Below are 15,241 nucleotides of genomic sequence, written 5' to 3'. Positions count from 1 at the left end.
TATTTTACTCAGAGAGTAAGAGACATTGATTGTAGCTACATGTATGAGTGTCTTAACACAAACTCGTATTTTCTTGTAAAAAAGACTTTACTATAAATGATGGGTGTTTGTTATTGTGAAGTGTTTCACCAGCTTGGCTAGTAAATAAATAGCAAAATAGATCACATATGAAACATTGCTGCTTTTGAATGGTTATATTACTTTTCAAGCTATTTTTAAAATTTAACAAGTAAGTGGAAGCTTGTTGTACTTAATTTCTAAAACCATTGTGATAGAATTTCATGTGCAATGTATAGATGTCAGTTTGACCTATTAAAATTATGAGATCAACTAATACTAAGCTTTTAAAATAACATTCATATTATTAATACTGTAGTGCTTCTTATGTTTGCTGAAATATTTTTTTTCTTGTTCAAAACAGCTTGCTATGGAATTGTTCAAGTACCCACTGGACCTTGGTTTTGCAGGAAGTGTGAATCTCAGGAAAGAGCAGCCAGAGTGGTATGTGCTTTGTTTATTAAGTAATGCTAGTTATAATGCTTGTGTGGATAATATTTACCCAATATCTCAGTAATAGTAGAAAATAGCTTAGCTTTCTGTCATAATTCCATAAAGATGCTATTCAGAAAGACCTGGTTTTTTTTTTTTTGTTTTTTTTTTTTTTAAGTGTAACTATCTCTAAGTATTCTAATGGTTTCTGTGGCGGGGGTGGGTGTGTGTGTGTGTTGTGGTGTTTTTTTTTTTTCCCCCCCCCAACTTTTTCAAAGAATAATGTTGTCTTACCTATAGTGTGGGTTTTATGTAACTTGTCAGTTTAATGCTTATGTAGTTATGTACAGGGAGGAAATGGAATCTGTGTCCAATTTTCTTTTACAGTAATTTTAGATTGCCAGCTGAAAGCTTCAGTCTAGGAATACTTAACCAATAAGTAGTGTTCTTAATTTTGCAATCTAATGTTGCCTTCTAGCTGAAGAAACGTTTTCTTCCTCTGTCTTTTTGATTTTTTTTTTTTTTTATGGTGAATGTTGTGGATTTAGATAATTGTTCAGAGCAACAACAAAAAACCCCAACACCTTTTTTTTTTCTTGATTACATGCAGTGTTTTTTTTGGTCAGACTTGTTATGTTACTAGATCAAGCTGCATGATTCCAGGCTTTTTTAGAAAAAGACCACCACATTTCTCACTATTTGGCTCTTTTTAGTTGGTCTTCCAGAAAAAGATAAAGTGAGAGTATTTAGAAAGACTAAGCTGTTCCTTGGCCTCTGAAAACATTTTTCATATAAAAATTGGAAGAAAAGGTGGTGCAGAGTCTTAGGGCAGTGTGTAAACTATTTCTAACTTTCATATCTAAAGACAGGTGAGGAACCTGAGACCAAATTTTCAGGTACTGTTAGTGACTGGCAGAGTGTTTACAAGAGCTGTTTGCTGTACCTATTTAATTTTCTAATATAAAATACTATAGAAATGGTAGGATGACTTAATATTGTGTTTTTTGCACAGGACTAAAGAATCTTGTTCCTGTACTTTTTTTCCAACTTGCCACTAATGTTTTCGTAATGCCCTGGTAACCTAGACTTTGTTACGACTTCCAAAGTAGGCCTGTTGGTGAGAGTAAGAACATATTGGTTTCTGTGCGCTCTCCAATTATTTGTCAACAGGAAATCAAAACTGCCACCCTTTCTAAAGAAAGGCTGTTTCTTTCTTTTCCTGGGAAGACCATGATCAATGTAAAGTTTTAAGAGTAGCATTTTTTAATGTTATTGAGTTTGACATATACAGATTGACAGCAAAGTTAAAAATATAGAGGCGGGGGGGAAGAGAGATGATGGCTAGAAGTAGGGTTTTTCTGGTGCATGATAGGGAATTTTCATCAGGATTTATGATGTGGTTATTCCTGACTTCTCCTGGCTTCTCCATTTTGTCTAGAAACAGAACCAGAATTAAATTAACCAGATTGCAGACCTGAGTCTTGCACTCAAGGCATATTTTTCTCTGCTGATGCTGTGTTGTAGTGGTGTGGTGTGTTTTTTTTTTTTTTTTTTTTTCCCCTTAGCTGCAGTTACTGGGCAAATAAATGCATTCTGGTAAGAGACCAGGGTTAATTGCTTGCACTAAAGTTAGTCTTGCTTTAACAACTGCGAGAAATAGACTAACTGAAGAGCATGTAACTCAAGCCAGTGGGTCACCCAAGAACTTTTCTTAACAGCAGGTTGGAGCAGTTGGCTTCCCATACACTTTCAGCTGTTATACGCTCATGTGTTCCCTTTGTTTTCTGTGCTGCTGCTAAGCTGGTGCATACTGCTTGTCAGTGAAAGCAATGGCTGATTTGTTTTTTTTTTTTTTTTCTTTTTGTTTTCAGCTACATAAGCCTACTGGCTGATTGTCCTCTGATTTTATTGATAATGATGTGGTAGCTGGCGTCTTGGGTGTTGAATGGTCAACTACTGGTTGGAAAGCACAGTTCCATACCTGGCAAATCATAGTGGGCCTTGGCTCTAGCAGGTTCATGTTTTTGTGTGTGTAAGCAAAACCGCAGTTTTTGTAAACCTGAACTGTCTGGACAATGGACATACTGAAGTGTCTGGTAATTACCTGATTTACCTTATAATCATGAATACGTAGTGCATAATAAATAAAAGATTGTAATCCCAGTATGCTCTTTTTACAATCACGGTGTAAGTTTTTACCTATTGCTTGAAAAGTCTTAGTTTTCCCTAAATCAGCTAATTTTTCTTAGCTGACCTATGGTGAACTTGGAATATGATTCTCTTCAAGATGGGTCGCAACTGCTCCCACCTTTGCCTGTGTCAGCACCAGCTGCTATTACCCTGCATAGTGGGCCCTTTTGGTGTCTTCAGATGCACCTGAACTTCTGAGTCAAAAAGCAAGGCAGGTGCATGTTGATGTAAGAAAAAGTAATATTAGGTTCTGTGTGATGATGTATACATATGGAGTAGTACATAAGGGACTCTGGGTCCTGGCTTGGGAAATTGGATGGTGCCTGTATGTCGTCAAGGGACTGCTAGTACTGGTATGCGAAGAGAGACTAGAGAAGATAAGTTTAGGAATTGTAGCACAACTGCTCAAATTGTTCAAAAATACTTTTTTCCCCATCATCCTATTATACGCTAAACATCTTTCTTGATGATCTTATTTTAAGAATTATTTAATTACAGTATATAGTGTGGTATAAATAGACAATGTGTTTATGATTTACTACATCTACTAGTATTCATGCTTATGAAGGAGCTGGAATAATCCTTGTGATAGAGATATCAGGCAGCACAGAGGCATCTAACATTTGCATAATTAGCTTGGTCAGGCTTATTAGCTACGTGTAGGTGCTTGTCCTTGTGAATCCAGCTCGATTCAGAGAGACCAGGAGGTCTCAGTACTGAACTTCACTGTTACGAATTCCAAGAAGTACTACCTCAAGCACAGCTCAGCCTGTACGTGTGAAGTCAGATTGGTTACAGCATAGCAAGTAAATGAATATCAAATATTAATTTGATGTTTCACTGGAATATGTGTATTCTAAGCTTGTCATTGCATCTGGAAGAATCAGTTTGGACTTGGTACAAGTTACTCTAATGTCATAAAGGTGGTGCTTTTTCCACTTGGTGTTTCTGTGTTAGTTTTTTTGAGGGAGTGGCTTATGAAGTTGAATGCAGTACTGGCCTAGAACTGAGTTGGCACATTTGCGTGACACTACAGCTGGTCTAATAAGCCACCTGGATTTTAGTCCTGGGGAATGTGTTGGGGCGGCTGTGAGTTCCTGTGGAGCTTGCCACACAAGATTTGAGGTAGTGTTCATCTGGATCTCAGCTGAATCTAGCATAACTGGAGTCTCTGCACTTGCATATGTGTTTCTTGGGACTCAGTGTGGAGGCAGGAATACTGTCATTGCAGAGTCAGTTTAGATCATACGGTACTTAAAGATTCAGAGCTGTTGAAATGCAGCTATACTGTTTACCTCCAAAGCCAGTTCAAGTATATTGTGCTCTCATAGTGATAGGTTCCTGCTAGTAATCCTGCCAGACCTGAGCTGTTCCTTCATCTGCTGCACAGATGATCCACAGTCTGAACACTTGGGGTTTTTTTTTTAATCTTTAATATTACAACAGTTGTAGTTCTCCTCTCCAGGTTCCCTTAAAAAATCTTTAATCGCATGCATCTACAAGTTTGTTATTGTAGAGTCACTTATAATAGTTGTATGGTGTATCCATAGTTTAACATCCCATCCTTAGCATTTATGTAGGATAAAGTAACTGTAGGTGTAGTATTACTTGCCTTTTGCCTAAACAGGAGGCAAAGAAGGAGGAAATAGGAATGTAGGCTTTCAATATGCAGATAGGTTTCCTATCAGAGCTCTGACAGCTCTGGCTCAACAGGCTGCTTCCAAGGGAATGGGATCTCTGTGCCTGTGCTTAGAATCAGTTTTGGAGTGGTTATTACACCTGTGTCTGAAAACTGGAATACATCTTGATAAATACGGTCACAATAGAGGTGAACTAAATTTAATTTTATAAGAAAAAAACTTGCTGTTTTCTTTTTTCCTTCGATTTGAAATACTGACCACCAAATCATTCAGGACTAATGTACTACGCATTCTCTTTCAAGACCTCTTGAAATAATTCTTAAAGAAATTTGGAAATGAATTTTTTAAATGTGTATCCATAGTTTTCCTTAAAGGACATTTTATATAAGAATGTTACTACAACTGCTTTTAAGAATGCTATAACAAGTAGTAGAAAAATTGCTTTAGTTTTGAGCATACAACTGAAAAATTGACTTATGTGCTTTTGTTATTTGTATGGCTTTTACACAGCAGTAGATAGTAAACTTCTAAATACGAGAAGGAAAAGTGACTGTAAAATACAAATTGCTAGTAGATTTTTTTAAATAACTATGAGAAGCTGCTACTTATTAACAATATCCTCCTGCTTCTGCCTTCCCCTGCCCCCCCTGCCCAAAATACCCCAAACCAGAAAAACAACCAAACAAAACCAACAAATCCAACAGCACAATCTTGTCTTTTATGAATGGCTGTGCAGCCTAGAAGGCAGTGAGTGTTTGTTTGTAGCTGAATAACTGCAATAAAAAGCATGTTGTATTGGGTTTGCTTGGCAAGGTTTTGGTACCGGGGAGGCTACAGGGGTGGCTTCTATGAGAAGCTGTGAGAAGCTTCCCCCATGTCCAACAGAGCCGATGCCACCCGGCTCCAAGAGACACCCACCACTGGCCAAGGCTGAGCCCATCAGTGATGGTGGTAGCACCTCTGGGTTAATGTAGTTAAGAAGGGGAAAAAGTTGCTGCACAACAGCAATTGCAGCTGGGGAGAGGAGTGAGAATGTGAGAGAAACAGCTCTGCAGACACCAAGGTCAGGGCAGGTGCTGGAGCAGACATTGGCCTGCAGCCTGTGGTGCAGACCATGGTGAGGCCGGCTGTCCCCCTGCAGCCCATGGAGGTTCATGGTGGAGCAGAGATCCACCTGCAGCCTGGGGAGGACCCCACAGCAGTGCAGGTGGATGTGCCTGAAGGAGGCTGTGACCTCATGGGAAGCCCACGCTGGAGCAGGCTCCTGGCAGGACCTGTGACCCTGTGGAGAGAGGAGCCCACACTGGAGCAGGTTTTCTGGCAGGACTTGTGACCCTGTGGGGGACCCAGGCTGGAGCAGTCTGTTCCTAAAGGACTGCACCCCGTGGAAGGGACTCACACTGGAGCAGTTTGTGAAGAACTGCAGCCCATGGGAAGGACCCGTATTGGAGAGGTTCATGGAGAGCTGTCTCCTGTGTGAGGAGTCCTCCCCTGAGGAGGAAGGAGTGGCAGAGACAACGTGTGATGAACTGACCACAACCCCTATTCCCCATCCCCTTGTGTCACTCAGAGTGGCGGGGAGGAGGTAGGGGAATCAGGAGTGAAGTTAAACCTGTGAAGAAGGGAGGGGTGGGGGGAAGGTGTTTTGAGATTTAGTTTTGTTGTTTGGTTGTTTTTTTTCCCTCATTATCCTACTCTGGCAATAAATTAAATTATTCTTTCGTCAAGTTGAGTCTGTTTTGCCCCTGATGATAATTGCTGAGTGATCTCCCTGTCCTTACCTCGACCCACAAGTCTTTCATTATATTTTCCTTCCCCTGTCCAGCTGTGGAGGGGAGAGACAGAGTGGCTTTGGTGGGCACCTAGTGTCCAGCCAGGGTCAACCCACTACAGTCCATTTTGGCACCAAATGAGGAATTTGAAATAAAGATAGTAATTGGGAGAGGTAAAGGGGAAAACATGGACTGAACAGAGCTAGAGAGGGAAGAGCAGAATGATTGTGGGGAATTTCTGTTTCTAGCTACAGAGAAAGTGAAACAACTCATTTTGTTCTGAAATGCTGTTGATTGGGTGATATGTGTTTCTTGTCCCTTACTTAGATGAGTGAGTATTGTTTACTTTGCATTTCATGAGTAGGAGAAGATTTTTTTTCCTGTTCTGATTTTTTGTTTTTAATTGTATACGTAGTGATTAGAGACCCGTAACCTTATTGCACTGGGACTCAAGATAACAGAATTGCCTAGGATTGCATAGTGTCTGGTCATCAAGGTTAGGAGTACAAACAGCAGAAGGTGCTGCAGAAGTACTGAATAATTTCTGTGCATCTTCCACTTCAACTGGTAAATTGCACCTTATTCACTGTATTGTGTGCTGTACATATCAAAGTGGGAATATTAATGCTATTTCTGATTGTGCTGCCTTCATGCCTTTTTTTGAGTGTGTGTGTGCTGCATTTTCCCTGCTTGTATGCATACTTGCTGCTAGATTTGTAAATACACAGATGAGTTCATAAACTTATTTGAAGCACTTCATCACAGCAGAAAAGGTCTGCTAATATTTTTCTTCAGTTTTGATTAGCAGCAGTTTACCTAAATGTACACCTTATTTGTGCAGTAATTTATAATTACATTATGCTAAATATGGATACACGGAGTATTCGAGCTTTAAAACACAGTGTTCCGTCACTCAAGTCCTACTTGATGAAAAATTTTTTAACATAGGTACCAATGTAACAGGTACTTTAGTAAATGCTTTAAAGGTTCTGTGGCAAAATTACTAACCAAAGTGAGACTATGGCAAAACATTTTCTGTTACAGGAATTGCTTAATTCTTAAGCAGAAATGCTTTGTGACTGTTTTACTGCTAGACTGTTAAATTACTGGCAGAAGTCGTCTCTGAGGTAAGCAAGAAGCTCCTCAGCTGCAAGGAGCCTTGCTTAAAATGCATGCTAGCATTTTATACCTGTGAATTTTTAGGGTACAGCAATGGTATGTTGCAGGACACTGAAGTGAACCATCGCATACTGTGTTTTCTTCAGCTAGATTGGATTGGTCAGTAGCATACTTCCAGCCTGATAACAAAAGCTTGAGTGTTTAGTAGGAAATCCAGCCAAACATGACAGATATTTCTCATAGCCTTCTGATGTTTTCCATTCAGGATCAATGTGTGAATCTTAAACTTTGTGTATGTTTATAATTCACATTCCTGCAACATCTAGTAGGGCTTACTAGTCTTAAATATGTAGTGGGAGATTTATGGCTTTGGACTTCCGAAGTTGGAGTAGCCAGATCTTGATACGTGTGTGTCACCAGAGTGGTACATTCTACTTTATGTTCTCTCTCTTCTAGTTACATTACATGTATTGAGTATGACTAAATGTCACCGGTAGTATGTACTGACTGGATGGTCTTGGAAGAATGCTGATTTGCATGTTGAGTGTCTCTAATCTTCTTGTCATAGTCTGTAAATTTATTATCTGTAGTACATGTTTTTGACAGAGCTAACTGAATCTGCATATATTTTTATCTGATGTCTTGATAAAGAGAACTAGGTCGAGTCTCTATAATTTATCCAGGTATAAAACCCGAAATACTTCAGGTAGTCAGTCTGTTTTTCTTTTACCTGTCAGTTGTCTGCTTTAAAAAAAAGTTCTCTTCTTCTCCTGGGACAGATGACTGAATAGAGATGGGGCAGAGATTTGGCAAATTTGTCAGCATCAAGAAATGATTATTTGAAGATGGAGATGACTTAATTTCTTAAGTTGTCAAGTTGCAGAACATAGCACTTTCGAAGAGAAGTACTGACAGTATGCGTTCATTTGCTCTATTAGTAGTGTCAGCCGGTTGGGGATTCTTGAATGTGGCAGATCTTCTGATTTCTGTTGATTCTACATTGTGTCTTATAAGTACTGGAGTCTGGTGTGAGTCATAGGTTGGAAACATTGGAACTTAAGTTTGCCTCTTTTCAGATGCCTTGATTGAAAAAATGTGTAGTTAGCTACTTGCTGACTTCTGCTTCAAATACTTAGGTGGTCACAAGCTATCATTTGTGGAGCCATTCCGATCAAAATATTGAAGGTGGGTATTTTTGTGGGTGTGCTGGTTCTATTGAAATCAAGTTGATTTTCTTCATGCAGTTGGAAACTTTTATTTTTCATAGCTAGCATGGTTATTTTTTTGATTTAGTTTGAAACCAAGAAGATAACACCCCAGGACAGAATTAATGTTTTTCTCCAAGTAACTTTCCAGTGTTTTTGAGGTGGAATGGAGAGAATGTAAAAACTTAACTGTTATTTTAGTTGTTGTCTGGGAGCCAAGGTCTTTCTGGGCTCTGCCCACAGGTGTGAGGTGCCTGGGAAGGGGGACGTGGACAGAACAGACTTTGACTGACATCCAGGCTGATCAATGAGAATATTCCATGCCATTAGCATTATGCTCATATCTAAGGAGCGTTGGGTTTTCTGTCTGGGGAGACCCATTCATATTCTTTGCCCTGGCTGAATGCTGTTTGGGAGTTCTGTCAGTTCAGCCTTTTGCTGGTTTGCAGAGGCCTCTGGGCCTTTCTGCCTTTTTCTCTCTTCTCCTGGGATCAGCTGTTCAGGCCCAGGGTGCTCTCTCTTCCTGGGACTGGCTGCTTGGGGCAGATGAATTTTGTGAGGAATTGCATTTAATATATTTTATATTATATTTAATATATATTATTAGTAGTATTTTTCAAATTTTATTAAACTGTTTTTATCTTAATCTGTGATTTTTCTGCCTTCCCTTTTGATTATCTTGTTTACTGGAGGGTGTGGGGGGAGCGAGCAAGCGGCTGTTGTGGTTTTGATTACAAGCTGGAGTTAAACTGTGACAGTGGGTTTATCAGTAAGGTCTTAAAATCCTGCAGGTTGAGACTATTGGTAAGGTATATTGCTATCCAGGTTTAGTTTAGAAACTAATAAATAAGAAAATACGGATTTGGTTTTGTAGATAGCAGTCTCTGTTGGCGGGGCAATGTATTCCCGTAGAAGCTTTTGGAAAAGGGTTTATGCAATTCATCCTTTTTGCTGTACTGAACAAGTGAAAAATGAAGTTTTGACTACGGCAAGCATTATAAAGCACAGGTGTAAAAAAATCAGGAATAAACATCAATGGGAATTTTCAGTGTACCTAATTGGTTTTAAGAAAACAAAACAAAGAAAAGATTAGTGAAATGACAAAGGATTTTATATGAATAGATAGCCTAAATTTTGTGTGAGTAGAGGTTCAGTAATTTCTGCAGCATCTGGGAATGCTTGTGAGTTTTATTGGACTTTCTGGAGGCTTCAAGGGCTGAGAGGATGATCTCCTCTGGTTAGTCTTTCTCTGTTGGCAGTATCCATTTTGCTTCATAGAAGACAGTTTGAAGGGGTGAACAGAAAAATGAGATGTCACTGGGTTCCGAGGGCTGGGGTGAGTTATTGCCAGCAGATGTAGACACGGTCAGTCTGGTACGCATCCTGTTGCTGCGTCTGTTTTTGTATGAACTCCCTGTGAATTCTCATCTATTGATAGAATTTGTGCCAGGATCTGAATTTCCAGTATACTGGTTTGCAGCGCTCCACAAATATCTCTGTTTTTCTTCTTCTGATTGTCTGAACTTGCAAAAACTGTTTCTTTGTAGGCTGTTTCTTTCTAAGGCATTTGTTCTTCTGTAGATACCCTCTGATTAGCTGAATTTGAGTTAGATTTTCTGTTAAGTGAGTTGTCTGTGATGTAATTAGTACATTTTTATCTGTCTTTAGAATATGGTGTCTCTTTATAGAGGGAACTATGTTTACATTTGTTATTCAGTACCATATTTGCCTGAATCTAACACAAACTAATCAGTAAAATGACCTCAAATTTTTCCAGGTTTATTAGGGGGAAAACAGAGTTTTTCTTATTTTCAGTGTTTTTATTCCAATGTATGTGTTATTTTTTCACACTCCTCCCCTTTCCCCCCTCCTTCAAATAAATGGGCCAAAACACTAGGGAGAAGAGGAAAAAAAGTATAAAAGGAAGGTGGGAAAATGTAAGACTCTTTCTTCTGGAGAAGATGGAATACAAATTTCACACCTTTTGGGGGAGAAAAAGATAAATAGCAAAAATGTTTCAAACTTATGAGATAATTTTTCATCAAAAAGTGACTAAAGAACTTCAACTAGTTACATATAGATAAGATGACATATGTGTAGCATTGGCATAACTGAAACTCTAGACATGATTTGTGATCAGCTTTGTATCCAGAGCTGTTTTCTAGGTATCTTTTTTTTTCCAGAATTTTTATGTTTTTGACAGCAATGGTATGTGCCTGCCAGTGTTACATTGTTTTACATTAAGTGAAATAACTACCCATATGGATGTCTTTACCCTTCTAAAATGGTTTTTCAGTCCATATTAAGGTACTTTGTATTACCTGAAGTAGTAATGTGTAAATCTGTCCAGCATATTCAAAGTCTATAGGATTCAGAAAGATTATCTTGGATATGATAAAGAGTATTAGTGGTGACTTTTGTATGTTTCCTTCTGCTGACACCCAAGGGTGAGACAAAATGGGATGGAATGTTGGTAGGTGAAGCTCTACCACAGAACTTGGGAGACGAATACCCGGACGCAATCAGCTGTGCTACAGGCTTCTGCAGCTGCCGATGAATGGGAGACAAGGTGGCCAAGAGCATCACCGGCTGCCAGCTGGGAAGCCTTTGATCAGAAACTAACCTTCTGATCAGCTGCTTTGTCTATCTTCGTAAATCTGTCCGTGTGCTTTGGGGGAGTGCTTTGAGTTACTGCATTTTGATATATACAGAAATACTCAGTAGCATGGCATGCTGTAAAATAGATGTATTTGGAAGCAAATTCAGAAGTAAGGCAATAAAATTACTTCTTCTTGGCAACTGACTCTCTCCTACTAGCTTAATTTTAAGTAAGTCATAATTTGATGGAGTGTGTTCATGGTTTGTTTTCACAAAAATATGAATGAAAACTAGCAACAAAACCAAATGGATTTAACCAGTCTGCTGTTTGATTAACGATTAACAGGAGCAGCCGAATAAAATGTTTTGTATGCCAAATTTTAACTCTTGTTGATTAAAGAATTGAAAGAGATTGAGTGTCAGGTTTCAAGAACTGCGATGCTGATTTTGTGTAGCTTGCTGTTGTGTTATTTGTAACTTTAAGGGTCATGTATTGCAAAAGTTGTTCCTTTCAGTTAAATACTGTTTTGGTTGCTGTTGTCAATAATTCTGTGATCAAAATGTACTTTGGATTAAAAAACCTGTTCTGGTAGCAGAGGTGCCATGCTGGGTATAATACAGCTTGGGAGGGAAGATAAGCTTGTAAAATAAACAGTTTTTTTAACAGGCATCAGCCATATACACAACTTGGAATATATGAATGTCAAGGAAATATCAAAACAAAATTGGACAAATAAATGTCTTGGGTTGGGCCCAAGAAGTATGTCTGTACTGCTGAAATTAAATCAGTCTGTTTCAGGTGTTGTGTGTGTGGTTTTTTTTAATGTATGTTTATTTGTTTGCTTTGCTTTCTTTTTTTGGGGGTGTGGGTGTGATGTGGTGAAGTTTTGCTTGTGTGGTGTGGGTTTTTAAAAATTCTTAAGGCCCTTGGTTGGAGTTTCATACTCATGGCCAACCTAGATGCTGCCATCTCCTGAATAGGGTAGTTGTATCCTTGCCCTACTCCCTATCTTCTGTTCCTGTTATGTTTTTTATCTGGTATTGTTGTTCATATGGCAGTATGGAAAGACGGCTCAAAGAAGTGAACTGGCTGAAAAAAGAAGTATTTTATTTTTAGCTTCCTAATTAGGATTTCCATATGCTCAAATAAAAGCTCTTTGCAGAGCAAGTGAGGCAGTAGAAAGTACACAGCAGGGGATGGCCAGTGATCTTCTTTTGGCAGCAGTGTGCAATTATGTTAGCTTAGAGTGAGCCTGAAGTAAAGTCAGCTGGAACTGCAGCCTAATTTCTCAGGTAACTTTTAGGAACTGTGTTCTATTTAATCTGCTGTAGATCTTGTGGTATTTAGGTTAACAGGTCATATTGAAACACACAGTTTACTGCCTCATTGCAATGCTGGGAATTCAGTCCTGCAGGACTTTACTTGGTTGACAGTCATTATTCAGGTGAATGGTTCCATTGGCCTACCTTGGACCAGAATTCAGTAAGTTAGTTGCACAAGAATTCTTTGACCTTTGTTTTCTTATAACATGTCTGCAGATGATGCTTTATGAAACTTGCTCCAAATTTACAGAACCCTGAGGGAAGAACAATGCTGTATTTCTACGAGTCTTTTTTCCTCCTCTCCTACTTGTATAGTCTTGTTCCTACCTCTCTTTATTTTCCCTATCTGCTATGTGTCTCTTGCTCTTTCTCTTCATTTCTACATGAATGAGGTAGTCTGAGTTAAATCAGCTTGTGAATGCCTTTCCTCCATTTCCAGTTGGAAAAATAGGTAGAGTTAGGTTAACCAAAAAGACTCCTATAATGAGCTTTGTCTAATGTTATCTTCTGCTGGTTCAGGTAGCCGTTAGTCCTGGCTGAAATGGAAAGGCATATTTATCTAAAATAGGGGAAGAAAACTCTGTGCCGTGATGCAGTGTAGCCAAATTGGACCGTAAATAATTCTGTATAGGAAGATTGATTTCTTTAGCTCCTTCTTTACTTCTCTTCTGGTCTTGGAACGTTTTTCTGCTGAGTATCTTTAGTGGACACCCCCATTCTTTTTTTTTTTTTTTTTTAATTTTACTGTTCTTTATTTCGTCTTGATTATTTCTACTTTTTAAATAATGTCAGAAAAAAATTGGTTCTTTCCCCATCTGCATGGGCCTCCCATGCTTATGACCACTTTAGGTCTGCTGGGTGACTTCTTAGTGATTGGACCCTTCAGGAGGCAGTGTTTTTTTTTCATCAGGCCCAGGTGGTCTCAGTTCACCTGGATGCGAAGGTTACAGGATCAGTCTTCTTTCACTTAATTAACTTGCTGTTTATGTAGCTCAGAAGTGGGTTGTGACAGCCACGCTGTCAGACTGTTCCCAGCTGCAGAACTTTGAGATGGGTTTCACTTCAGTGCTCTACAGGAGACCTCATAGTCCAAAGGAATTCCTACTGAGAGTTCACCTGAATTATGCTTGAACAGAAGCTGGGTCCATGAACTTATTTCCACCAAAGAGCTGCAAAAATGAGATGTTCATGGTACACTCCCTAAGGACAGGAAGGGAAGGGATGATGTCACTCTAACTTCAGTCTTGAGCCAGTATTAGTGTATTTTTCACTCTTCTTCCTCAAATCTATTTCAACTGGCTGTACCTACTGCACCAGCTGCACTGGTGCCCCTCCCTGCTATAGGACTAGTGCCCTTCAGCACACCAAAGGATTGGTTATTCTTTTGGGTCACAGTCAGCCTCTTTGGTATTCACATTTGCACTATCTAACCTGATGGTATTTATCTGAACTGTTAATCGGTCATAGGAGCTTGCTCTGTTTATGCTGTAATATCTTGTGGGTGTTGTGTTTGCTCTCAGTACTTCCCCCCCAACCCCCCCGTCTTGTTAAGTAGTTCCCCACAATGTTTTTGAATGCTCAGACAATAAATTTGTGTCAGAAATCCTTTGCCAAAGCTAAGACAGAATACCTACCTGGAGAAGAGACCTCTGCCATGGTCCATGTGCTTGAATATTAGAGACCATCTGATGATGGTCAAATTATTCCTTATACTGTGTTGCAGAGATCAAAGCCTTATTCCATCATACAAGTTGTATGTGATGTGGCGTTCAGTAGAGAGATTCAGCTGTTGCTGTTCACTTAAACTCCAAGCTTCGTCCAGATGTAAACTGGAAGAGGAGACACTGTATGGACAAAAACATTCAAATAAGAAATTATAAGTAACAGGACTTCTGAGATACATGAGTATACCCAACTATCTCCTTTGCTTTCTCCTACAGAATTCTTTGTAACAACATGCATTTAAGCATTTTGAAAGTACCTAAGATATTTATTTTCAGTCACTTTGCAAAGTCTCATCTGAAACTATATTTTAAATTCTATATTGCTGTAAGATTTTTAGAACTAGTAATAAAGCGTTAGGGATTTTTTTTTTTTTTAAAGCTGCTAATTACTTGTCTCAAGGGATGAGGCACACTGCTCCCACCTGGCAAGGCTATTGGTGTTACTATGTGCTGCATAATGAAACTTGAGAGAGCAGAAATGGGTGACAGAATCTGAGCTTGTGGAGGCTGGGAAGGAGTTAGGTTCATAACCTACGGAGGGGAGTGGAAAGGGTCACTGCGTGGTGTATTAGCTTACTAGGATGCTTCTTGTTGCAGATTGTAGCCAGAATTCAGGGCACCAGCAGCGCTCTGTGTCATCAGAGTGCAAGTGTCTCTGCTCAGTTGCCTGGCTCCAGCCCAGTGAGAGCCCAGGGCAGGCACGCTGATGCTGCTCCCTGCCAACGAGAGCATGTTTGGCTGAAGTCCGAGAACTTAAGTTTTCTTCTGCTGTCAAAGCTTCCTCCTCTGCTTCAGTTTTGTCTTCTATCTTGTATCTGACTGGTTGCAGCCAGGGCTGCAGAGGAGTAATGAGGGAAGACCCGATGGACTTGACTCCTATTAGAGGTATGAGGCAAAAAGAAACGAGTTGAAACTGAGCTCTTAAGAGGCTGAATGAAACACGCTTAACTCTTCTGCATAAAGGACTGGTTCAGTTCCTTGCTGCTCAGTGTCCTGGGGTAATTTTATTTTTTTTTTAAATTTTGTGGTGAAGTTTGCTCAAGAAATTTGCTATTTTTTTATTAATGCTGCAGTGCTATGGTTCACTGCCGTCAGTTTTGCTTATGCAGCTGACTGTGGGATTATGCTTAAATTATATCAGTGATATGACCTGAATTAAAAACATTAAAAAGGATCATTTA

At 39.3% G+C, this 15,241-nt stretch overlaps 1 protein-coding gene across 3 annotated transcripts in view; it reads left to right on the top strand.

Moving 5' to 3' along the window:
- Positions 1–15,241, top strand: part of MLLT10 (MLLT10 histone lysine methyltransferase DOT1L cofactor) — a 137,122-nt gene that overhangs the window by 11,630 nt on the left and 110,251 nt on the right. For all 3 annotated transcript variants that reach the window (XM_065629120.1, XM_065629119.1, XM_065629121.1), the window contains exon 3: positions 422–501. In XM_065629120.1, the coding sequence (XP_065485192.1) occupies positions 422–501 (80 nt within the window). The remainder of the gene's footprint in view (positions 1–421; positions 502–15,241) is intronic.

The sequence above is a fragment of the Caloenas nicobarica genome, chromosome 2 (assembly GCF_036013445.1).
Source record: "Caloenas nicobarica isolate bCalNic1 chromosome 2, bCalNic1.hap1, whole genome shotgun sequence".
NCBI lineage: Eukaryota > Metazoa > Chordata > Aves > Columbiformes > Columbidae > Caloenas > Caloenas nicobarica.
This window is presented reverse-complemented; position numbering and strand designations above follow the sequence as displayed.